Genomic DNA, 27178 nt, shown 5'->3' on the forward strand with positions numbered 1-27178 from the left:
GTCAAGAAAACATTAAAACCTCATACATCCATCATTCTTCTTCGTATCTTGGGATGACCTCACACAGTGTGCTGCCTTTCTTTCTCCTCTCTCCACCGACGCCCAACCTACCCAAACAGTCTGCGTTGTCACTCGGGGATACGTACTCGTGATTAGCACGTCTGCAACCGACCGTAGCGTTCCCACATTGCCGCCGCATGATTTATTCATCCTCCCGACCAATCCTCGCAGGACCCAGCGTGATACACGGGTAATTGAAAACATTTTGCTGCCTACATCTCACTCCTACCACCGGGCCCTTGGCAATATCTCCTAAGTTCTATCCGGTAGGGTAGCCGTTCTTAAGAGATAAATCGGCGGCTCAGGTGCTGCTTCAGCCAGCCATACCCACCCACATTAACGGACCATTTTACGACGTTCCAGGTTCCGCAAAGTTAAGCCGCTCAAGGCCCCGCGCTATCGCCCAAGATACCGGATTCAATTATCCTGGGACCCACCAGGGAGTCGCTATGCATGCATGCAGGCGCCTCTGGAATAGGTCAAGCAAAATTACAGACATGAAGAAACTACTTATCATATCTTAGAGGAAATGTCAGACTGACAACGGTTAGACTCTGCGTCTTAACTTTAATTTCCGTTTAAGTGCAGTAATATCTACGCTCGTATATATAATATCTAGTGATTTGTTTCACATTGTCGTCACTTGCGGTGCAAGGAGCTAGTCATACTGCGAGATGTGCTGATGGAAGTTCACAACTTGGCAGACAAAACTTGACAACATATGATGCGCAATATACTGAAACAATACTCTAATACAACTGTTCATTACAGCTTCACACATTACATATCTGAACACTTAACGTATATATTACCTTGGAGTTAATGTTTGAATTTTCTGATACAGAAAATGGATACTGTAAACGAACATTCAACTTGATTATCATATCCAAAACACTGACAAACATGCATTTCTATTGGTATCATCTATATGGAATTTTCTGGGTGAAAAGATGTATTTTCTTTCACATACCAATGCCATGTTTCACAGTCATAATGTATTGTTAGAGTGACTATATTGCAGGTTGAATATCTGCACACATTGCAGTGTCCATCCGCCTTGTCATAGATCTCACTGTGTTTTCATCCGAAGTCATGATTGACTATGGTTGTGTTAAATTTTATAAAGATGTTCTCCCTACTAGGTCTTTGCATTATCAACGGTGCCTAGGAAACTCCTGTGTACCTAGCCCTTGTCCTGCTGGCATTCCTGGCACAACATTTTTCAATAACTTCATGTCTTAATTAGATCATAGACCCTCATTGTTTTTGCCCTGCGGTGGCATAGTTGTAACTTCCGCATTCGTGGCGTCTCGCTGCGGTGTGATGCGTTGCACGAGAAATACCCCCAAATCGTACCTATACAGGGTGCTATATAGAGGGTACTGTATGTGCAGAACAACAATTGTTGGGCTCCGCAGGACAAGGGCTAGAAATATAGTACTAGTACCAAGACACCAAATAATCCTGCTTATCAAAATCAGTGTGGTCATTCCGATAATCTATTTGCAGCTCAGGTCTGAATTTCGTTTCGCATCCTTTTTATTTATACCTTTTTTTAGATTATTCCATCATTTGGTCTTCCTTTTCTATAGCTTTCCTGCCAATTTGCAACAAGTGTGCTTCTCTGTCACCAGAAATATTTGAACGCCATTATATGTACAATATAGATTTTGAAGAAACTTCTAATGTCAGGAAGTTGTCTTCGGTACAACGGAATAGTAATTCTACAAGACATAGACATAGACAGTGCAGTACAGTATTCTACATATTGCAGTATTCAGCTCCGTCAAAAGATACTCTTTAATATTTAACACAAGAGACCTGCTCCATGACTCCGCTTGACTGACAGTCGATTTGTCGATTTATTATTGATTTGTAGTATTTACAATTTTCCTCTGCTGCAAAGCATGCAAAACTACCTCTTCTCCAGTAAGTAGCAGCCACCTTTACTCTTGTTTGATCAATACCTATATATAGCTTTATATGCGTTTTATTAATTTATACTTACAATGGCATTATGATTTTGTCAGTATTTACAGATTTTGATTATAGTGTGGTTTAGAATGGATCAAAATACAACGTGGATGACAACTTGTAGAGGTTAGATCAGCAATGTTCTGCTATCAAATGTCTTATTGTTTAGTTTATGTTCCTTTGTTAGACTCTGGTATCATTCCAGAGCTGTTAATATCTTTCGTGAGAGAACGATGTGATGTTTATATAGACAGGCAGGATACTTTATAACTGGTAGTGTTAGTATGATGGTGCAGCCACGTTTATATGTTTTTCCTGCTGTTCAAAGAAGATTTTGATAACTTCGTCTGGGTGTTCCTAGCCTTCAGACGCCGGGCCATAAGAACCACCGTCTCCCAACAAGCCTGGAGGAGTCGTCTTGTACTGGTTGTAAGTCGCTCGCACGAGTCCGTCAGGAAGCGCCGAACACGCTCGACCCTACCCGCGCTTATGGCACGCCAACTCGCCAACAGCCTTTCTGAATTCCGTGGATAGAAAGGCATAGATGATGGGGTTGAGGCAGGAGTTAGCGTACGCCATGCAGTGCGAGAACAGCTTCAGCACGTAGGTGGTCATGGTGTAGGGGAACTCTCCGAAGTTGACCCACAGGTGCATGATGTGGTGCGGCAGCCAGCAGATCCCGAACACCACCACCACCACGATCAACATCTTCGTGATCCTCTTCTTGGCGCGGTTGGCCTGGCTTCTCTTGGAGGTGGCGTTGAGACGCTTGATGACCAGGCAGTAGCAGATGGTGATGATCATCAGGGGCAGCACGTAGCCGAACGTGAACTGGAACGCGATGTAGACGGGTCGCTGGTTCTCGATCTCCTCCCAGACCTCGATGCAGAACTCCTGCTCACTTTTCGCGCCGTGATTGACGATGTCGTAGTAGACGAGGTACGGCGACGCCGTCCCCATGGCCAGTATCCACACCACCAGCTCGGCCAGCCAGGCGGACTGAGGCTTGCGGATGTCCATCGAAGTGACCGGGTGAACCACGGCCAGGTAGCGATCTATAGCCATGGCCACAAGATTAAAGATGGAGGCCAGCATGGTCGTGCACTGGCAGAAGTGGACAAACTTGCACATGAACAGGCCGAACACCCACTCTGGGAGAGAGTACACCGTGGCTTGGAAAGGTACGCAGAAGATGATGAAGAAGAGATCCGCGATGCTGAGGTTGAGGATGAAGACATTGGTGGTGTTTTGCATCTCCTTCCCGGTACGGAGGAGAACGGCTATGACCTGTGGACGGAAAAAGGTTGACAACAGGTTGTTCATGGCTCATGTATACCAGCAAACAACAATCATGGCATAAATTGTTTAAAACACACTCAAACATTGATGCTGTTGTGTTGGAACAAATACAACAGCCATTGTTTGTTCAGCACATGGCATTCATATAAAACTAGTTTTATTACATGACTGATGTAAACTCGCATTTGCGATGTTAAACGTAAAGCCCCTGTCACACATTCACGAATTTGGACTATTGAACGGTTTCCATGAATGTTTCAAAAAGTAAAAAAAAAAACATTCGTGGGGCGTTCGGGAGGTTCGATCATAGTCGGCTAGTTTTCGATCGTATGTCAGCAAAACACATGCCAACCATCTATACGTAAGTCAGCAGTGTTCGTGGCGTGTTAAGTAATCAAATTTCACTCCAATTTAACTCAAATTCGTTTTGAGTCATATACCAAAGATAGGCGTGGCCAAAATCTGGTCAGAGTTTGAATTCGCGGGACGTTCGTGAATTTGTGACAGGGCCCACTGGACGAAATAGGTACAAATACACCCATATCCAGGCCGTTATTTCGCCACATCCACATCCTAAATACAGGCAAATACAGGCAGATACGGCTCGCATTTGTTACGCATCCGGAATTCCGGATCCCTGAATCCGGACTTTTTTGGATGCGGACAAATCCGAAAATCGTATCTTTCGCAGATGCGATGGCGAGTTTTGTGGGCCGGGGCTTAACCCATTAAGCTGCACCCGCCGTTAAGCTGATCAGGAAAGAAGATATAACCTACCAGGGCGTTTCCGAAGACTCCTAAGCAGAAGATGAAAGCAAAGATGGCGGGTACAATGACGGACTCTGGCCGGGGCTCGTCGGCCGCGAGAGACATGGCAGTGGTGTTGGCAGTGGTGTTTTCCTGCAGATCCATCACAGGAAAGCAGGAGACTGGTCAGCGGAAGGAATGGTTGCTGCAGTTGCGATTCGCCTGGGGAACACAGAGGCAATTACGTGGTTACAATCTGGTGGAAAACGTGTGATCATTCTTGCACAGTCATGACCGGCCCAAAATAAAAGGTCTCCCGTGCTCTTACCCGAGCGTAGGGTGGCGCCCATCCCCATTTCGTAGCCCTTGGGCGACACACAGTTGTGCAATGCACTACAGCAGGGGACTAGTCCGCTGGTAGTGCTGTGTGTTTGACCTTCCCACACTCTTTCTCATATGTGCTGAGTGCTAAGCAGAGAAAGAAGTGTGTACCATTTTTAAAGTCTTTGGTATGACCCGGCCGGGGGTTGAACTCACGACCTCCCTGTTACAAAGCGAGCACTCTACCAGTTGAGCTATTGCACCGGTGCAATAGCCCAAAATAGTGTAACATATTTCTGATTGGATTTTCTTTCTTAAAGGCATCCAGTGCAGTTTTTAGGGCTTGAAAACCCGATTTTTCAAAGTCAATATTCTAGTCATTTATCTACATACTGTGAGTTGAAACCACACTATCCCAATGCATATTGACCCTCTTGGAGCAAAAATCCCCCAAATTCTGACGGAAAATGGTTACTGGAAGGGCACGGCTGATTTTTTGGTTGCCTCCCAGAAGATAAAACACTCATCTTGGGGCTTGTTTCTGCAGTTGTAAAAGCCCAAAGTATGAAATGCTGACTCAAATGTGCTAATGTGAAGCAGTATTGTGTGAATATCACAATTTTGCCTTATTTAGAATATAGATCACGTAAATTGGTGATTGAAGGTAATTATTGCGCAGACTGTAGAATTGTGCTATCGGTGTTTGGTTCATTTTCATTACTTCCTTCCCAATCATCCATTATGTGGAAAACGACAGAAGTGGGTTTATGAGGTACTTTTTACGACCATTTATAGAACATCTCAGCAGGATGAAGCAGCTGATATATGAAACAGAGGTGACATTTCGATCTCAATTGCTATCACTGAGAACATTATAACGTTTATTACGTTCTGGTGTGTGAACAAATGTCCTTTTTTTCCCTCAGGCTAAAAGGACACGTCTAATGCGTTATTATGGTTACCGAAGGAAAAATATTGTTTTTGCTACGTTTCTTCTTCTTCATCCGTTCCAAACACTGACCTCTGGCCTGGCCAGTGACCTGATTTGTTGACATCTCTCACCATGGTAACAGATGTTGGGTTACATCATGTTGCAATTTTATAGTAGGAGAGATTTATACTCCTGTCTGACCATATACTGAATGTGTGAGTAAAAATTAACAGAGCAGGCCATGTGCGATGTTACCTTTCTAGTTGCAAGCATCGCAAAAAACTTCTCATGTTATATTATTCGGATCAGATGTATATGAATGAATGGATTATTCTGTATGCAATCGCTGTAACGCATTGTCTGTGTTAAGCACTTATTGAACGGATAGAACAATTGGAGTTCACACTATGCTACTGCTCCACCACGCATGCAATGGGTGAATCAGGACGACTCAAACCATTACAACTCAAACATCGCAAATCTGGTCAACTCGGCCCACCGCCCTGGTCAACTCGGCCCACCGCCCTGGTCAACTCGGCCCACCGCCCTGGTCAACTCGGCCCAACCACCAAATTTACTCATATATAGCAAAACGCCCACCTTCTAAACATAAATATATGCTTGGATCTTTCAATCTAGTACAATGTATTAGAGAACTAAAACGCAACATTTACGCTTACTTTTTGGCGTTTTACCCTAGGAACAATGACAATGACAATTTTCCTATCCTATTCGTTTACTGCGTCTCCGGATTATATATCATAGCGGATATCCTCATCGCTAACACTAGTATTAGACAAAGCTATTCGGTCAGGACCCTGGAGCGCTACGCAAGATATTGAAGGCGTAACCTTTGAAACTCAAAGGTTGCGGGTTACTAAAAGGACGGTATTAACGTATAGATTAGAATATTCCTCGAGACCTGGGAGCCACAGACCTTTGCCACATATATTACTGTTCTGTCATCTGAGGAAATTCTGTCAACGCTTAGGCCACAGCAAGTAATTTTTATGGATGACATCCGCGCGCGCATTGATTTTCACCTGATTTTGGAAAAAAAAAAACATGAAATTTTGTTGCCTTCTGACGGTGGTCAACATGATGCCGAAAATGGGGAAAGATGTCTGTTGCCATGCCGAAAGTTGGATGGCAGATAACTATGAATGAAGAGAGGAGATAAGCTTAAGAAAAGACTCTGATTTAATGTTTTGTTTCTTACTTTGATGTAGTGGTGTAGCTGTGTATATGTGATGTTCCCAATGAATTAAAACCATTTGTACAATGATTGAGTCAAAATTTTAAATTGTAGGAACCTTGTTTTTTTCGTCCCGCCTTGTTTTTTTTCGCCCGCTCGCATCAGATTTGGAGTCTGCGGAGGATGTCATCCATAAAATGTACTTGTTGTGGCCTTAGAGCGGAAATACTGAATACAATCCCCTGCCTCGCTAACTGTGAATAGCACATATCCTGCCATAATCTTACAATCCCTATTTTCCTGTGAATCAGATCTATCTATAATTTCGCTGTGATATTGTATATCCGACGCTAGTGCTAAGTCCATGCGATATATATTTGTAAAGGCATCTCATACATAAATGTATGACGAAGGACAATTCATTTGGTGAATGCATTGATGCCAAGCAGAACATATCTTTATAAAAATGCTGTACCATCTGCAAAAGGTAGACGTCAAAATAGCCAGTTCCGGTTTGGTTGCAACTATTGCACAACATATGATCATGAATGTGTCGAGTGTAGCTGATTGAGGTCTAGTCCAGATCATCAGATATGCCAACACTCACTCAGTATGTGGACCGTCTACAGCACTCTTACGGTTCACGCACTACGTAGGATTTATGCTCTGCAAAGATTGGCCCCAAGAGCACTCAGCCTGTCGGGTGACGCAAGCCCATAATGGTGGGATGGAGAATGTTGAGTACGTGCACATCACCATGATCACTCAGATGGTGTCGCTTCATTGATTCAGCTCAGCTTCTCCAAAAACAGAACCACAAGTGCGAAGAAAGTGTGGTCGTGTGGCGTAACTGCAGAGTGCTCTAATCAGAACCAAGCGGTCCCGGGTTCGAGTCCTGACATGCCGCCGATCTTGTGCCATTGCGAAACGCACTTTACATGACTTTCCTCACTTAACTCAGGTGAAAATGAGTATTGTCCTGTCCTGTACTTGCCCTCTGCGTTGGTGGCGGCATAAAATAAGTTGAAAAAAATTGAGTGAACCGTCACCATATGTTGTCATGAATTGTTGGAATGAAAATAAAAAAAAGTTCGCCGACAGAAAAGTTTTTTTTTTAGAAAATCAAAACCTCTAATTAATTGATGGATGGAAACTGCCTCCAAGGCCGGAAGAGACGACGCCGGCGACTGGTGGCCCCGAGGCTTAATTGGGAAGATGTAAGACGGTGAAAAATGTGGTGAATATTGCAACAGAAGCTTCGACAGCAGTTTGCGTAGAAACGAATAGATCAAACAACACGTCGATCTGCGTAACGTCACTGAGAGAATGCTAGAGCTGGTGTGTCTTTGTGATCGTGGTCATTGAATTTGAAAGTCAAAAGCTCAGTTAAAAACTGGACTGGAGAGGACCCTGCTGCAGTGAGTCACCCCTACACGTCTTGTATATGTGTAGATATTGCTAACCCTAAATTAACTCGTGTTTTGCAATCGCAGAATCAGTTACCTATGTTTCTTAGTGCACTTACCTTCATTTCCCTTTGTTTATTTGTATCGGTCACTTGTTTTTGTAACAAACACATGTGCAGCTGCTAATAATCCAATTCCTTTTGGGCTAAGCAGTATGAAAGAAAAAGAGAAAGAACTGAAACCCAAGTAAACACGAAAACCATCTATCACAACAGCTATTGTCTGGCTCAGATATAACTAATATAATGGTAATTTCAGTCCGTGTTGTTAAGTATAGCAGGAATTCGAAAAGCAGAAACTCCTTCCGTAGTAGAGTTACTCACTATACTGAAAGTAAACTTTCCAAGTAACAAAAAAATCCATGCACTAAAGTGCAACTACAAAATGGAACGTCGGGGTCAGAAAAAAAACGGACAGAATTTTCCGTATGTCTGACTTGAAGTCCATGAGTTTGTTCTCATTAGTATTCTCCCCTCGTATCCAATCTTGTTGTGTAGTCAAGGTCTCCGCCATAGCCATTTCCAGATAGCAGAGGCCTAATAGCGTGTGGCGGAACGGTTGTGTATGGTGCGTACAAATAATAGTATACATTTATCTCCGGGAAGACAGCAATTTAATCGTACAACACATCAAGTTCCCAAGCGCGAAGTATGTACCACGTCTTTATCCTGACAGGCAGTGTTAGGTCAGACAGATATAAAACAGATAACAACTACAGTAGGGAGTTCACTGTCTGTGGGAAGCCAGGGGAGATATAGCAACATCCTCTATCTCCCATACGTGCGTACCAAAATGAGAAAGAGATTTTTTATTTGATTTATTAGACTGCATAAGACATATGTATACAGCCAGGACTGCCCAACTAGGCGGAGGCTATTATAAAGGGCTAGCCCTCACAACAAGAACATAAACAATTCGGAACAAGTAACAAGAGCAAGAGATATGGCGTTTTCTATTTTTTCTTACTCTCCAAGCAGAGGTATATGCTTCGGCTAATTCTTGACGTGTATGGACACTATTGTCGGGCTTCCTTTTTTTGTACTGGTTTCTTTTTTTCGCCAGCCTGACTTTGAGTGGCGTATCGCTGCCTTGCTTGCCAATTTGAGAATGTCTTGCAGCCACGAAATAGATCTCCTTGGAGATTACGCTTCTTTTTGACTACGTCCCAGGCGGGCCGATAGAATCTGCTCAGCTGGGTGATTTATGAGCCCTTAGATAGAAATGTGATTAATAGCCGTGCACAAGGACACACAAAGTAAGTCTGATTAAAAATAAATGACCGCCGCTCCTCGGATAACAAAGAAAAAGTAATGACCAAGAGATAAAGGATGAAAGAGAAGTGGTCCGCACAGGCAATTACAGTTGCTAATGAAATCTACAATGGACACGTTGACATGCAGATAACACCACGCCGCCGCACAATTAAAGCTCACAATAGGCGAGAAGAAAATGTGCCGAACGGTGATTAAGTGGACGCCTTAACGGAAATGAATACAATTATCTGGCTCAATGGCTAACGCTGCGGTAGAAATTAGTTGTAAGACCGAGTTGTCCTACTCACGATGCCATGGACATAGCAGCCCGACTTTCAGCACCTTGGACAGTGGTGAGTTGCTCCTGTTGCAGTGAACACGCAGAGATGCTCCAAAAAACAGTTACTCAAGCAACTGCATATGGCTTTGGAAACGGTCAGACGATTCAAGTAGCATTCACTTCCTTTCGTCAGTGACACTATAGAACTTGTGCAGAAAGGCAGGTTCATAAGCAAGCACACGGAGACGCTGTCTTTCTGTACCGAGGCAATGCCTCTCGGCGCACGGGAAAACTAATGCCCAAAGCCCGGCTGCCTCCGTGCGGCAAAACCGCCGGAGACTGGCACAACAACCTCAGCCGTTCTGATTGGCCACGGCCCAAGCGATGCGCAGAAGTACTAGTATGAAGAGTCCTTCTGACTTTCACGCTCAGGATATTATAAATAATGGATGAACGCATATATAACTTTAATACCTCTCTGTGTGCCCTGTCCTTATGGGGATACGCCGAATGTCTACCATATATCTCGACAGGCTGAGCACGCGTTAAGTGCCCGTGCAAGACTCTCAGCATGCGGGTTTTGACAAAGTGAATACGGACAGGAGGTTAAGTTCCAGGTGACAGGCACTTACCAAGCCATCGCCACTAAAAGTTCAAATGACTGTGAAAGGCTGGGGACATGGTCTTTTGCAAAGCTTCTCTTACAAAGGCACGCAAGCCCTGAATTTAAGAATCTCCATTAACTTTGTACGTAGGGCCAAGTCTTAAATGTTAATCGTCACATTCCCTTCAAATCTAAATTACCAGATAGCTCATACTCTTCATTTCGTGCTCGAAACCCCAAGAGAAAATCTTGATAACGTAACTTAAATCACCGCAGACCAAGCAAATTACAGATGCATGCTAGAGTCTAGGTTACTGGTACAGACGCAGTGAGTTTAGTTAGTATATGCATTAACATTTCACTCTAAGCCCACCGCTATTGACAAGTTGCCACACGCAAAGGTTAGAATACGTGTATTCCTCACTACTGAACAAAGCAGAAAGAGTCAAGAAGTACCCTGCATGCAATATGTGCCATTTGAACAGTCTGGTTAAGAGTTAGAAGGGCTAAAGTCCGTCTATGATACAGAATGTCCACTTTGTATTCCATCCTCTAAGCGGAAAGAGCTTCGTCGTGTAACTGTATCATAATTCACACCCAGGGTAGCGTTCATCTGCCACTGAGTCTCGATACTCTTTGCAAAACAGTGATCACTTGACAGCACAATTATCCAAAAGTGCAAGGGGCCAAAAAACATTCTTCCATAGGGCCATTTTGCTTTGGAACACGCTACCTCCCAATGTTCACACATCCTTCAGACCAATCTCCAACCCTCACTTGGAGATCCATACATTGTGAACAACGTAAATATTACTCAATTTAAGTGCACCTTAGCTTAAGTCTTTGTACATTCATGTAAATTCTATAGATGTAAGGAGTTGATGATTCTGATTTTAATGCCCTATTGTCCTTGTCCCTAGGGTTAGCCCTTTAAAATAGTCTTGTAACTAGTTGGGCAACCCTAGCTGTTCCATTGTACAGCTGAACCTATAAATAAAAAATAAACGTTCGTCGGCAGCTCAACAGTTTTAGCACGCTGGTTCACCGTGTTGTCAGTCGCTCCACGTAACTAACTAGCCGCTAATGCCACCGCAGGAAAACACTAACGATGCCTCCCGGGACAAGTATGCCTCTCTAGTCTTCACTTTACCGTACGGCTAATTGATATCAACGTCTAAAGGAGAATGCCAATGAATCTGTTGCGGTGGGACCGCTTCATTCTATTCCATAATTCACAGAGGAGGGATCCTAAAACTTTGTTTCCATACCCATTTGTTTGGTACATGTTTCTTAACGACCATTTCATTGGTATCGAATGACAATACATCCATTGTTACCCGATGCCATTGCAATTTGAGGAATCATAGTGATAGCAAATCTTTCCACCTTAACATATTCCAAATTTCTAAACGTCTTTTCTTCAAACTCTTCTGAATGGACACTTAAATTTTGTTAAAGAAGTCCGGTATCGAACTTCAATACTTCAAAGCTGAAGTGGCCCTACAAATTATTTTTTACGATTCTGCTTCTAACTTCGTGTATATTTTAGACACTTTACAAAGATCTTTTTTTTTTATTTCAACATGTACAAAAACATAGTGGTGACGCACTCAATAAAAAAGCTTATATTCACGTCAAAATAAAAATTACATCACAAAACATGGGTATCGTCCAGGTAACAAGAGAACAGAGAAGAGAACAAAGATCTGATACTGTTAGTATATTTTTGTACTTTTCCTCGTTGTATACCATAATTTGATTAAAACAGTCATCTCATAGACCTCAATATAGTTACATCTCCGCCAGAGTCTATAGTGGGGCCCCACAGGAAACTACATTGACCTTTCTGATCATTTTTAATTACGTCGTATCTTGTTTATATTCCTTCCTACCCCCGTGTGTTCCGTGAGGTCCTGGGGTCCCGGGTAGTTATGACTCATCGTAATCAGAACGTCACAAATTACCAGCGGCTCAGCCGTTCTGGGTTCAAAGGTGCCGGTAATCGGATGATGACTAATACGGTGGGGTTCTGTGATGCATAGTCATCATCTGGGGAGCTTTTTTTAACGGAGTGGTTCAATGCAAGACCACTTCTCGACATTGAACTAGAAATATGAGAGAAACATAGCTATGTCATGAGATGCCGGTGAACGTTTGATTTGAAAGCCTGTAGATTATATTGTAGGTTGGTGGGAAACACTTGTTAGGGAGGGAATTCCAAAGCTTGGCCGAACGGGGTAAGAAACTGTCACCGTAAAAAGATTTCGAACAAGGAATTTGGTGAGCTAGTTGTGTGAGCTAGTGGAGAACCTAGTGGAAAGCTTAAAAGAGGTGGAACTAGTTGGGTGAGTTCTGCAGAGCAATGACCATGAAAATAGCTCGATCAAGGGATAGGAAGGAAATTAGGAACTTCCGCACGTCCTTCCAAACATCAGCAATTAGTTGCCACAGTGTCTAGACGTCTGACAAAAGTCTAGAATGCTACTGATTCATTTTTTTTATATTCCAACATTTCAAGACTAGACATCGTGAGGCACACTTAAGTTATATCAACTTATTTTATGCCGCCGCCAACACAGAGTACACATACAGGACAGGACAATACTCATGTTCACTTGAGTTAAGTGAGGAAAGTCATGTAAAGTGCCTTTCCCAAGGACACAAGATAACTGACATGTCAGGACTCGAACCCGGGACCTCTCGATTCCGAGTCGAGCACTCTGCCGTGACGCCACACGACCCAACATTCATGATTTTTTTAAACTATAGTATATTGTCTACGACAAAAATGTATCACTATGATCGTTTGTGGTATCATGGAAACATATACAAGGCTGGGTAACGTAACCCTTCCAATAATGAATTGCCCTTGGATAGCAAAGTTAGATGTTCCGATGGAAAGAATGCATATAAGTAACGCGATTATAGCTCAATATAAGACCAAAGAATGGTCTACTCACTGCCTTCCTCCCGGTGGAAATCAGAAGCAGGCAGGGGAAGCTGGAGCAACAACGATATCTGATCAAATGGAACATGGCTCTTGGCCAATTGGGGCACACCCAAAGACCTCAGTATTGTGAGCCAACTGTACAGTGTGGCGCTCTGGTAACAAAACTCCAAACAGACGGCTACACACCAGATGGGGTTCAATCTTTCCATGTGCGATAGGGGTAATAGGAATGTCATAAACCCCTCTTACACACAGGAAACTGCCGTGTGGAGATTGATCTGATCCATGTGCCTAACTTTGACAAATGGACGTTATTTCTATGGAACTCAGGGGACTTTCCCCTCGTGTCACCTTTCCAGAGAAATTCTAATGGAGTGCCTCATTCCTAAAAGGTGAATTAAAGCCTATGAAGGTGACCGCCTTGCACGTTGGTTGTAGAATATAAACAACTCCCGTGGCCCTTGCCTGTTTGAAAGGGTTAGTTTTATGTTCAAGATACATATCACTCCGTGCTACAGCCGCTAACGGCCTTTCACCGACCTGAGGAAAATTGAAACGACGCTTACGGTAGAGACGTGTTGGGATATGCAGATACAGTAGCCATGCCTTCAAGTACCAGAGTTATCAGCCAAGGATTGAGGTGTCAGCCAAGGATTGAGGTGTCAGCCAAGGATTGAGGTGTCAGCCAAGGATTGAGGTGTCAGCCAAGGATTGAGGTGTCAGCCAAGGATTGAGGTGTCAGCCAAGGATTGAGATGTTCAAGAACGCATTCTTTCCTAGAAGTATCGTAGAGTGGCACTCACTGTCACCAAGTACAGTGTGGGCATTATCACTAGATAGCTTTAAACAACGTCTAGAGTTAGAAGTTCAAGGGTTAGGTGTAACAAGTCGATCGGTGTAATATAGCCAGCTGCCGCCGCGCCGCGTGCCTGCGAAGCTGGTCTGCGGAGGATGTCATCCATGAAATTTACTTGCTGTGGCCTTAAGGATAAAACACGTAGAAAAACATGTAAGGCCTGTTACTTATGTAGACCGATTGGATGGAGAAATATGATCTCATCTCATGCGTTTAAACCACGTCATGGCTTGACGTGACGTCTTTCCATTTGGATTGACGCATTTGTCCTTATAAGACTGCATCAAACTATTCCACTTAATACATTTTTGCCCGGAGGCTCTTAGTAGTATTTTGTTAGGCGCATGCAGTACGTAGGTGTGGGGCGTACAAGAGAGTTAAATATAACGTCACGCTGCCCGTCCACGAAATGAGGTTTGGCGTTTAATTTTGACGTAAAAAGTTGGCAAGAAGCCCGAAGCACCGGACCTCTCTCTGCTTTGTGAATAACAGTCATCCCGGTAACGAAAGACTCCAAACTGTCTAGAACACCGCAAGGGTGTCTCCATAAGGCCACAGCAAGTAATTTTTATGGATGACATCAGCGCGCGCATTAATTTTCGCCTGATTTTGGAAAAAAAAAGAAATTTTGTCGCCTTTTGACAGTGGTCAACATGCCGAAAATGGTCAAAGATGTCTGTTGCCATGCCGGAACGTGGATGGCAGATAACTATGAAGACAGGAGACAAGAAAAGGCTCTGATTTAATGTTTTGTTTCTTACTTTGATGTAGTGATATGTGATACTGGCTGTGTATATGTGATGTTCCCACTGAATCAAAACCATTTGTACAATTATTGAGTCAAAATTTGAGAATGTAGGAACTTTGATTTTTCGCCCGCGCGCATTAGATTTGGAGTCTGCGGAGGATGTCATTCATAAAATTTACTCCAAACTGTCTAGAACACCGCAAGGGATTCCTAAGTCTCCATAAGCCACGTAATTACCTGAGTAAAGTGAAGGTCGCGTGGAGAGCTCGAGTTGGCCGCCTGGTATGACAACGTTATTAGAACTCTAGAGTAAAAGCCCGTCAGTGTTCTTGAAAAGCATCGAGTGAGATTAAACTTCCATTTTCTTTTAATGAATGAAAGAAATTATTGTACGTTTGTGCTCTAACAAGCTAAGTACAGGTCATGAATAGACAAGGAAAAGGATACAGCAATGATACTTAAACTATACATACTAATGTGATCTACTATTTACATAGTTCGACTTCTTCTCGCTTCTTGACGCAGTTATAGATGTACGAGCATATAGAACTAATATTAATGATACATGGTTTGTCAAGTTTCATGATAGAGCATATACCACAACAATGTACGGATATCCCAAGTGACTGTGACTGCACATAAGATTGCCACAACACCCCAAATCCCACAAAACACGAACCAAACTAAAGAGTTGTCGTCTCTTGTATACGTAAGTGCTCATCTGAATGCTTTATTTACGCTGTTCCTAGAACGGGACAATTGCAACATGCAAGACTGGCAATGAAAACATACATTGCCATGGGGACGGTGGTTGCTGTAAGGGTTATTGTATGGCACTGCCATCATTTCATGATTTTGAGGAAGACTTGGTAGCTGTTAAGTCTAGACAGATACAGTGCACTCCTGTGAGTGTATAGTGGACGGGCCCGGGGGTCACAGAAAGTAGGGCCATCTGGGGCAGACAGGTCTTCAGGGCTCCAGGAATGTGGGCATAGATGTGGGTCAGAGAAATGCCTGTGGACATTCCATTCCTGTGGACAAAATGCCTGTACCATTCCTAGAATTCTTGCAAACTGCACACAATACTGTACCATTAGGCTCCTCCCTGAGACGTCGCCAAAAACAAGCCTGTACGACGTGGCTGAGGTAAAGTACCTCAGTGTATACAGTGCACAGGAGAACATAAAGACTAGTTTCTTGGAATACTTCATAGATGTCATAACATTCACATTACGTTACACGAATATTCCAACAATTTGGGGATTTTATGACACTGTACATCATCGTTAGGAGTGGTGATTGGCAGTACACACTTCAAGACACCTTCGACCAGCTTCGAAAATGGCCTTTTCTGGAGGTGGTAATCCCCCAGAACGACATCATACTCAAATTTGAACTACTGGGGTACCTCGGTGTGTCTTGGGTGATTTTGATTTGTGTACTAATTGCCTTTTCTGCCAAAGGCAGAGAAAAGAGAGACAAGATAGTTCCTCATCATGCGTCATCAATGACAGTAACATTAATGGAACTGCTGACATCTTGACCCTAGCCCAACAGACATAACTTAATTCGCTTCATTTGCATGGCATATCTAAACATATCTCTCGCTGGAACCAATTGCTGTAAAGGACTAGTGACCAGCCAATTTGCATCAGATTCCAGACCTCACGTAGGTCACTTCGGTTATAGTTAATTTTTTAAATATATATATATTAAAAAAAATTTTTACGGCTCTCAGTGGCCAATATGAGATGTTGTCACATCGGCGCACCGAATCCGTAAGGTGTTTTTGGCACCCAGACAGACAGATTAGCCTAAGAGGCTCGGTGGCCGTCACTCCACCTTATAGGTGGGGAAGTCGTGTAAAGTGCCTTTCCCAAGGGCACAACGTCGGGCCACGGTGAGTATCGAACCCGGGACCTCTCGGTTCCGAGTCCAACGCTCTAACCGTTGCGCCACCGACGCCACTACCGTCGCTGAATATATATATTCAAACATCTAATCACAAGACTTGGTGACGACACACTCAAGTTTTTCCAACTTTAATATATTCATGCCGCCACCAACACAGGGGACAATAGGACACAAGATCGGTGGCATGTCAGGACTCGAACCCGGGACCTCTTGATTCCGAGTCGAGCACTCTGCCGCTACGCTACACGACCCCACCACAGTTATGGCCTCTCCACTGGACTGCATAGTAAAGATATACCATGCCCGTAGCCAGGGGAAGGAACCCCCCCCCCCCCCCACAAGGCTCAAAGGTCCACTTTTTGGTCCACTTTTTATGTAAGGGTCCACTTTTTGGTCCAATTTTTATGTTAAGGTCCAAGACTTTTCTGGAAAAGATGGACTGGAATCGTAGAAAAACAGCTCCCTTTGTCATTGAATAAAAATTTATCTCTGATTTTTTTTCTTGGAAATCCTCTCAAAAATGCACGAAATGCCATTTTAGAAGGTTCATTTTTCAAAATTTTCCAGGGGAGCAAGCCCCCAGACCCCCCTAGGAACCTCGTGCCTACGGCGCTCGAGGTCCCCCTAAGCAGTGGGAAGAACCCCCCATTCAAAATCCTGGCTACGGGCATGGATATACCGAAGGGGCAAAACCCTTGACTTAAATGACTGCAATGAGAAATGTCGGGGCGGCTAATTTCCGGTTCGGGAAGTCTGCCTCCCATACCCTTTTATGTACGGCATCATCTGTTCTGCCTTCTCCCAAGGCAATCATTGTGAGATCTCTCTCCGAACATCACGTTCATCTTCAAACGCTTTGACGCACGGGGCCTTCCGTGCGAAGCTTAATTGGAGAAGCAGCTATAACCCGTCTATATCTTAACTCAAAAACCCGCACGCATCTCACATACAGGTTGAGAAATTCCGTGCCCAGCATTGATTATAAGGCCACAGCAGGTAATTTTTATGGATGACATCAGCACGCGCATTAACTTTCGCCTGATTTTGGAAAGAAAAAAAAACAAGAAATTTTGTTGCCTCCTGAAAGTGGTCAACATGCCGAAAATGGGCAAAGATGTCTGTTGCCATGCCGGAAGGTGAATGGCAGATAACTATGAAAACAGGAGACAAGAAAAGACTCTGCTTCAATGTTTTGTTTTTTACTTTGATGCAGTGATATGTGATACTGGCTGTGTATATGTGATGTTCTCACTGAATCAAAACATTTGTACAATTATTGAGTCAAAACTTGAGAATGCAGTAGCCTTGTTTTTTCGACCGGCCTTGTTTTTTTCGCCCGCGCGCATTAGATTTGGAGTCTGTGGAGGATGTCATCCATGAAATTTACTTGTTGTGGCCTTATCAACCATCCCAAGGCCAAGGAAGATTGCACAGCTAGCCTGAAAACTTTTGCCTATCCAGGCATGCAAAAACATTCTGATTCTGATATATTTATACTTATCAGCTCTAATTGTAAGGAATTGGACTCGACCGAGCGGCAAATTGTTTTCCTACTAGCTACAGAATTACACGTCTGTTAGAGCAGGCAACTGGCACTTTCACACTACGGGATACCATCTGTATAGGCATGTGTGGTATTGTTGAAGTTGGTACTAAAATAAGTGAAGAACATGCATCGTAAGATTTGGTTATGTAGACAAATAATCCCATGAGTTACAATTACACCGTATTGCCACATTCCGAAATAAGCTGAAGAGAAGCATAGCTATGTTCGGTGCTTTTGATGTGGGTGTCACTGGAAGACAGACGGAAAATGTCCAGACTATGCATGATGTACAAAATGACTAATAAACTGGTGGACGTACCAGCTACTACGTAGCCCAGAAGAGAACAAGAAGTAGTCATGCCTTCAAGTACCAGAGTCATCAACCAAGGATTGAGGTGTTCAAAAACGCATTCTTCCCTAGAACTATCGCAGAGTGGAACTCGCTGTCACCAAGTACAGTAGAGGCATTGTCATTAGATATCTTTAAACAATGTTTAGAGTTAGATGTTCAAATGCTAGGTGTAACAAGTCGTTCGGTGTAATGTAGCCAGCTGCCGCCGCGCCGCGTGCCTGCGAAGCTGGTTTGTTACGCCGAAGGGCGGTTATATCGGCTATACAGATACAGAAAGCGTGCTTCTCTTGTACATGCTGTTGGCCGCTACGGTCTTGAAGCTCAAATCCCTACTTTTTCATTTCTTCACGGTCTACACATAATCGTGCAGGCCGAGCCAAGAAACTAAATGAAGGGATTGGACGTATAGCGCCTATCCGTGCAATCTTCATCCGTTAGTACAACACTCTTCACCCCGACGGTCTCAGGTACACTCCCGGGAAAATTACCTATCCATCATGTCCAACACTTCTCCTGGAGGATGTAATAATATCTACCCGCGTTACTGGCAGTTAAAGTATGACCAGCACGGCTCAACTATCTGGGATTTGGCGCTGGGGGCAGTTAGGTGAATGATAGTACATGATGGTAGTACTGTGAATGGTAAAAGGCTTGGTGTTTTGGAATTCTATACAGTTACCCGAAATATAAAATAACAAGAAATACAAATGCATCTACTGTATAAAGGATTGCCGCTCTGTCACAAGTCTGTGGTGACACACTACAAGACTATACCATGTAGCATCTACCCGAGTTACTGGTACTTAAGTTATGGCGAGCACGGCTCTACTATCCAGAATCTGGCCCTAGGGGCAGTTAGGTGATGATAGTACATGATGATAGTGCAGTGAATGGTAAAAGGTTTGGTGGTTTGGAATTCTATTCAGTTTCCCGAAATGTACAATAAATGGAACGTACTGCATATAAAGGCTTACAACTCGCTCTCCCCCCTCTCTCTCTCTGTGTATGTGTGTGTGTGTGTGTGTGTGTGTGTGTGTGTGTGTGTGTGTGTGTGTGTGTGTGTGTGTGTGTGTGTGTGTGTTTCTTTCAAAACTGGCTAAGAAAGATATCAAGAGAGACTAGAAAAAAGCAAATACAGACAATACCAGGAGTTTGGAAAAGTAATCGTAACTTCAACTACACAAATGATCATGACTGTCAAAAGTACGTACAATTTAGTATGTTACTGTTACACATAAACACATGTATCAACCTTTCCACACTCCCTTTGGGGCCCTAATTTTCGAGCATACAATCCACTTAGGAATGCTTGTTCCTGAGTAATATGTTATTCATATTCCCAAACATACCGTTAATTACTAACGCCTGCCGTGGGATAAACAACAGTATTGTTCTGTTCATCTGACTAATGATTCTTAATAAGCAGCTGCACCGAAAATGCTGAACAATAAGATTATGTTCTAAACTCTATTCTATGCCAATAGAAATATATCATTGACAAGACATCTACGGTTTACAAAATATCTTTCAAGCAAGCTAAACCTTAGTCTCTACCAGGCTTCGTGAGGCGGTTGGAAAGAGTAGAAATCAGCCAAACAGAGAGATAACATGCCAGGGAAGTTTGTCTGCGGGGAGAAAACATTTTGCCGCCTCCCGAAGCCTGGTAGAGGCTAGACAAACCTAGCTTAAAGAGTTAGTAGCCTCCTGTGCAGGCCTCCGGGCGGGTGGGAGTTTTGATACTGTGTTTTGTAGAATTTTTAACGCGTTCTTTTGCCTGCCCGAAAGAAAATTCTACACTGAAACGTAGTATCAAAACTCCCACCCGCCCGGAGGCTGCACAGGAGGCTAGAATTTAGAGGAGGCCATGCTTACCTATCTACTAGGCACACGGTTTCACTTGGACGTACCCAGGGAGCGGAAAGTGAAGAAAATTACTACCCAATATTACATAATCACTCTTTCCGCCCCAGGTAAGCCGTTTTAAGCCACAGGCGTCCACCAGATACCGGTATACCCGACTCGTCTCATAGAACATGATATTGGAAAGGATTTGAGGCAGTGCAGAGCACCTGATGAATTAATAATGCGCCAGCGACAGGCAGGATACAGAAGTGTTCTTTACCATCAGAGGTGAAATATGTCTCCTTTCAGGGGCTGAATTAGCCAAGGTCCCGCGAGAACTAATGTCTGATCTTAAGAAACTCTTCAGATAAAGCAGGCTCTTTCTTAAGGGTGGCAGCCAACAATACAAGACATTGATCTTGCAGACGTAGGAAGATGAGACAGATTTCTACAGTTGTGTCGATTGTTTTTAAGGTATCCAATTTTGAAGGGGCCTCGAAGTTCGATTTTTCAAAGCCAATATTCTAGTCATTTATCTAGATACATGTAGTGAGTTAAAACCACACTGTTCCAATATATATTGACCCTCATGGAGCAAACATTCCCAACATTCTGAAGGAAAATAGTTACTGGAAGGGCCCTTGGCTGATTTTTAGCGTACCTGCCAGAAAATAAAAGACTCATCTTGGGGCTTGTTTCTTCAGATTTTAATGCCAAAAGTATGAAATGCTTACTAAAATGTGCTAATGTGAAGCAGCATGTGTCATTATCACAAAGATTGCCTTATTCAGAATATTTCCAGTTTTGCTGCCCTGAAATCGCATTGGATGCCTTTAACAAACTTCAAAGCAATCTTCTATTCTAACGGAACTCAGCGAAGAGAAAGAATCGCCCGTCAAAGTTCTGAAACTTATGTAATATTTGGAATCAAAAGGGAACTTTCTGCACGGTTCTTGGTGATGAGAGAGGCGCTATGAGATACAGTGTAGCAAAATGTAACCAAACCAAAGCATGAGAAATTTCAATAATTTGCAGTTGATGTAGTTCTCCAAAAAGTCGATGAGAAGACAGCATGAGCAGATACAAGGTAACGAATGCAGGGATGAATGCAACAGATTTGCATCATCATTTCCGATTTTCAAGGCTTGGAGAATTCAAGTCCTCACGCCACGAATCTACATGTAGCTTATAGGTACTAGTAAGGCCATGTTGATTTGATTATATGGATGACATCCTCCGGGAGCCCCAAAACTGATGCGCGCGTGCGAATAAAAAAAAAAGTTTTGCAAAAAAAAAGTTCTTTTCATTATGAAATCTACGTGGTCATGAGGGTTGAGCAAATGGCACAGAATATGGTTTGGCGAATGATCTAGTCTTCAAGTTCATTTCTTTACAATTTCGTCTTTTTTCGTTTGATGTTGGCATTTTACGACATTGGTATAGTTTTTATTAATTTTTTGTAACTTAATTTATGGCATATGTTTGCTCATTTTGCAACTGTTTTGTACGATTTACAGTATGGTTGAAAACTTTTTTTTTTTGAAAACGGCCGAAAAGTCATGCGCGCGCGGATGTCATCCATATAATCAAATCAACATGGCCTAATTACATGTGGGTATTCTTGGATTCATCTTAATAGCTTGAAATTGTTAAAGGCACCAGTGACAGAATCCCAGTTGCCATAACGGTAAAAGGTTAGACATCCGGTCAGCATCTGCGGTCTTTTAGCCTCCAAATCAGGACATCTCCATAAATATTTAATCAGCTGGCTGTACTGTAGTCTGGGGTAAGCTTGTCGTCTGTCTAGTTCCCACCAAAGGTGGTGACAGCGTTCAGAAAGAATCTATCCACTTGGCGCTCACCAAGCCGAGAATTTGTCAGTGTCAATTGGCACCGCAATCAGCGTTTTTCTGTGAGGGGCGCTAGATTTGTCACCATGAACACGTAGTGGCGAATATCTGTAACAGATATGAGTGGGCGTCGACCTCATGATTTGACGCATCTACTTCGAGTTATTGTAGAAAATGAACCACGCACAAAGTACTCCATAACATCAATACGCGTTATATACGTTCTCTTTTAAAGTATTCTCACCCATCCTTCGTAAAACTATTTTCGTCATTTCTACCAGGAACACGTAGTAGCGAATATCTGTAACAGATATGAGTGGGCGTCGACCTCATGATTTGACGCATCTACTAGTAGCACTTCGAGTTATCGAAGAAAATGAACCACGCACAAAGTACTCCATAACGTCAATACGCGTTATATACGTTCTCTTTTAAAGCTCACCCATCCTTCCTGAAACTATTTTCGTGATGTCTATAGCTAGTTCTCTTCTTTGATCTATGTGACGATGAAGTTATATCCAGAAGAAACGGAAGCATCGTTGGGAGCTCTATTTGGCGTAGCTAGCAACCATATATATCGACATTGATGCAGGTTGTAGGCAAGCCTGCTATTTTCTAGTCGTTCTTGCCGTTATTGTGTACATTTGGGCTATCATTTCCTGCTATAGCTCTACTACGTACGTAACATGACGCCGTATGACGAAATTTGTGAATAGCCTAGTCATCCTATTCTAGCTAATTCTAGCTCCTCCTAGATCGCTTCCATGCCAGATAGTTTAAAAGCGTTAAAGCGGATGTTATTCGGTAGAATGGAATAAAATAGAATAGAATAGAGTAGAGTAGAGTAGAGTGGAGTGGAGTGGAGTGGAGTGGAGTGGAGTGGAGTGGAGTGGAGTGGAGTGGAGTGCAGTAGAGTAGAGTAGAGTAGAGTAGAGTAGAGTAGAGTAGAGTAGAGTAGAGTAGAGTAGAGTAGAGTAGAGTAGAGTAGAGTAGAGTAGAGTAGAGTAGAGTAGAGTAGAGTAGAGTAGAGAAGAGTAGAGTAGGATAGGATAGGATAGGATAGAATAGAATAGAATAGAATAGAATAGAATAGAATAGAATAGAATAGAATAAAATAGAATAGAATAGGGTGGAAACCAGGCTTATCCCCAAATGGCTGCAGGATACTAATTTCTCTTTTTTGTCCAAAACACAATTCTAGGGTTTAAATTAAGTAATACGGTTGGGTCATTTCCATGTAGCGCGAGGTCAACATTCAACCTTAACTTGACCGTGACCTTGACTGGGAACACAGTGACGCCAAGAGTAGAGATAACAACAATTTAAAAAGATCTGTGCATTTACGATGTGTACCGCAGCTGCCAGACCAAGTGGGGAATGGTAAATAGGACATAAACAGATTAGGCCACACCAAGTAAATTTTATGGATGACGTCCACGCGCTCATTGATTTTGGCCTGTTCCTAGAAAAAACAACAAGAAATTTCGCTTCCTGTGACCAACCTATGACCAAAGAGTCACGACGGTGTCGCAAATCGTCAGATTGACGTGAAACCCGAAACGCGAAGAACGTGTCTATTGACAGGACCATCCTGTCAATAACAGAAAATTTTTCACTGTCCACTGTTCCGATGATGAAGAAAAGACTTCTTGCTTGTTACACTGTGTCACCTCATTAAATTTGTGTCCTAACATTTGTCGTCTCTTAGTATATTTCTAATCTAGGCATCTTTTTTTTAGGGCCCTTCTTTTTTTTCGCCCTCCCGCATTAGATTTAGGGTCTCCAAAGGACGTCATCCATAAAATTTACTTGGTGTGGCCTTACCGTGCAAAATTACCGCGGTAGTTTGTTATCATGAATACCAAATGCTTGGAGAATTAGCGTGGGTGTTCGGCAGCAGTTGAAGGTGGATACAAACAAGAAAGGCAAGTATCATGTAAAATACCAAATGACCAAAGGTTCTGTCCATCTTGTCCGAACATGATTGAAAATAAGCACCATTTTATAATGGATTCTACACTATACAATGATAAGCACCTATTGCTGTTCACTTTTCTTTCCGCTTGTTCAACTGATTTCAATACGTTAGATCCTATAGATAAATTCAACTACATTCTAAGGGGAAATAACCAATAGAGTGTTCAAATAGGAAAATACATTAAAGAATGTTTCAATCTTAGAGACTTCTTGGTTGTCCGTCGATGTCGAGACTAGATGTTAGAGACTACATGTTAGAGAATAGTTAAAGCTTTATTGTTACCTCTGATACTACCACATATTCTGTATGCGTAATTTGCCACATTCATATATTTCTGTACGTAGGATGGAGTCATCCACACATGTATTTAACTTTGTTAGACCATACAAAAGTCCCTGTACTTTTTGTTGTGTCAATAAAGAATCTATATATGACTTTTTTTCCTGTTTGACGTGATGATAGATTGGCATCCTACTGGCGGATAACAACAAGGCGTAAATCGCAAACGAAGAACACTCGTGCTTGCATGAACTTCTTTCCAGCTTTTCTAGTGGTCAAGTATGACAGAGTGTTCAATTTCTTCGCCTAAGACACAGTTGTGAAAAAGGATTTACTGGGTGTTCGCCAGATCAGGACAAGCCTGGGACCAAAATAGAACTCGTCGCCGGAAGGTCTAGAATGGATCTTTTGGCTGAGAAAATGTCTATGTCCATCTAGCATCTTCCTGTGTGGGTATCATTGACTGAAGATAACGTCGGGTACAAGCGCTCTTGGGTATTTTCTCCATCTCAACGTGCTATGACACGCGCATCAATAATATATATATCAGTACTGTGATCAAGGAAGAATTGAAGATGAGAAACATTTTGTAATAGAATGTAAACTATACCACAAAGAGAGAGCAGATCTTTATAATCTGATACAATCTATCTTCATACATCTAAGCTGTACCAGTAGTGGCCAAATATTGGACAAAGGAAATCATGGCCCATTTCAGAATGTTACACCAAATCTTACAAGCTAATTACCTACACCGACTCTTACTACACACGATTCACTCGTCTGGATATTAATACTCTTCTTACACCCATGGGAATTCATTACAACAAAAAAGGTACACTGCACCCATGGGAATTCGTTGCAACAAACTGAACAGCACCTTTCAAAACTAATACTTTAATCAGGAAATTTCAAGAGCAATGCTTTTATTCCGGTATTTCATCTTACACGCACGCGTGAAGCTTTGATTCCAAAATTACATCTCTGTACAGATAAATTTATATTTCTGATGAACTTAGACAAACCCTATATATTGAAACATGACTGTTCTTACCTTTTTACCATTACTAAGAAACGAGAATTAAGAAACCGAATTTACTTAATTGTAGCTACTTGACAATGTGTATGTGTAACGTTATCTATATTCCATTCTTTTGTTGTGACCTGTACTTAACCCAGTGGGTATGTGTGTACAATTAAAGGTCTTCATTCATTCATTATCTCCATGAAAAATGGAGGTATTGTTTTTGGCGTGTCTGTGTGTGTGTCTCTGTGTGTGTCTGTCTGTGTGCCTCTCTGTGCGTGTGTTTGTGTTTCCGCACATTTGTAGTCAGCATAACTTCATGGATTGTGATGATATTTGGTATGCTGATAAGTCTTAGGAAGCCATATTTCATGGAGGTATGAGATCTCGGAACTCTTGTTCATTAATGCTTTAAAGATGGATACTGCTACGCTTTAGAATAAATGACTCGGTATACTTTTGTCCTATAGGGGAGCCCTTCGGGCTTTCTCGCTGTACACTGAACGTAAATAGAAACGGTACGAGTACTCTTCGATTCAGTCCTCGAGTTTTGAACAAGGACAGATGTGTTATACATGAACAAAAGTGATCTATATGTCTGAGACGTTTTACTCTTTAGGGAATTTACCAAGTTGCCTGATTTATTTTGTTATTTTTAAAAATGAGCTATGTATTCACAGCTGTGAATCTTGGATTCAGTCCTCGAGTTCTGAACATGGTCAGGTGTGTTATATATGAACTAAGGTGATCTATATGTCTGAGAAGTCTTACTCTTTAGGGAATTTACCCAGTTGCCTGATTTATTTTGTATTTTGTAAAGATGAGCTACTATTCACAGCTGTGAATCTTCGATTCAGTCCTCGAGTTCTGAACAAGGACAGGTGTGTTATACATGAACAAAAGTGATCTATATGTCTGAAACGTCTTACTCTTTAGGGAATTTACCCAGTTGCCTGATTTATTTTGTATTTTGTAAAAATGAGCTATGTATTCACAGCTGTGAATCTTCGATTCAGTCCTGGAGTTCTGAACAAGGTCAGGTGTGTTATATATGAACTAAGGTGATCTATATGTCTGAAACAGCTCACTCTGTAGGGAATTAATCCAATTGCCTAATTTATTTTGTTATTTTTAAAAATGAGCTCTATATTCACAGCTGTGAATCTTGGATTCAGTCCTCAAGTTCTGAGCAGATGTGTTATACATGAACAAAAGTGATCTATATGTCTGAAACGTCTCACTCTTTAGGGAATTTACCCAGTTGCCTGATTTATTTTTGTATCTTGTAAAGATGAGCTATGTATTCACAGCTGTGCCGGTTGGAGAGCCATCGATCTACAAACCTTTTAAAACTCTGCACAATGTATCAAAATTCGACTCTATTATGCTGCCTAGACTGTATTCATCAACCTGCCAGATTCAAGTAGTTATTGGCACGTACAGTTTGTGAGCTTTGTTACTTTCTTAACCCCTTTATGATTTGATTTTGATATCGCTGAAACGTGGCAGAACATTATTCAGCAGCCAAACAATCTATCAACATCTTGTTAGCTTGTGAAGGATCACATGCCAAGCTATTCCGAGCCCTGCACCGTGTTTGAAAACGTTTGGACAGTTGGAATTATCATTCTTCTTATATGTTATCTTTCTGTACAGGGAACGAGCTATGTCTTAAGCCACGACAGCAGAAATAGGAAAATAGGATTCGC

The 27178-nt window shown here is 42.4% G+C and overlaps 1 protein-coding gene across 2 annotated transcripts in view; it reads right to left on the bottom strand.

Moving 5' to 3' along the window:
• Positions 1–1193: 1193 nt before the first annotated feature.
• Positions 1194–27178, bottom strand: part of LOC109473565 (galanin receptor type 1-like) — a 62268-nt gene continuing 36283 nt past the window's right edge. The window contains exons 1-3 of one of the 2 annotated variants that reach the window (XM_019773461.1): positions 9555–9604; positions 4111–4302; positions 1194–3321 (exon numbers count right to left, since the gene is read on the bottom strand). In XM_019773461.1, coding sequence (XP_019629020.1) covers positions 2512–3321; positions 4111–4245 — 945 coding nt within the window. In that variant the 5' untranslated portion in view covers positions 4246–4302; positions 9555–9604 and the 3' untranslated portion in view covers positions 1194–2511. Of the gene's footprint in view, positions 3322–4110; positions 4303–9554; positions 9605–27178 lie in introns of those variants that run through there. The other variant, XM_019773462.1, reaches the window with a different exon arrangement.

The sequence above is a fragment of the Branchiostoma belcheri genome, unplaced genomic scaffold, assembly GCF_001625305.1.
Source record: "Branchiostoma belcheri isolate BF01 breed outbred unplaced genomic scaffold, Haploidv18h27 scaffold3, whole genome shotgun sequence".
NCBI classification, from domain to species: Eukaryota; Metazoa; Chordata; class Leptocardii; order Amphioxiformes; family Branchiostomatidae; genus Branchiostoma; species Branchiostoma belcheri.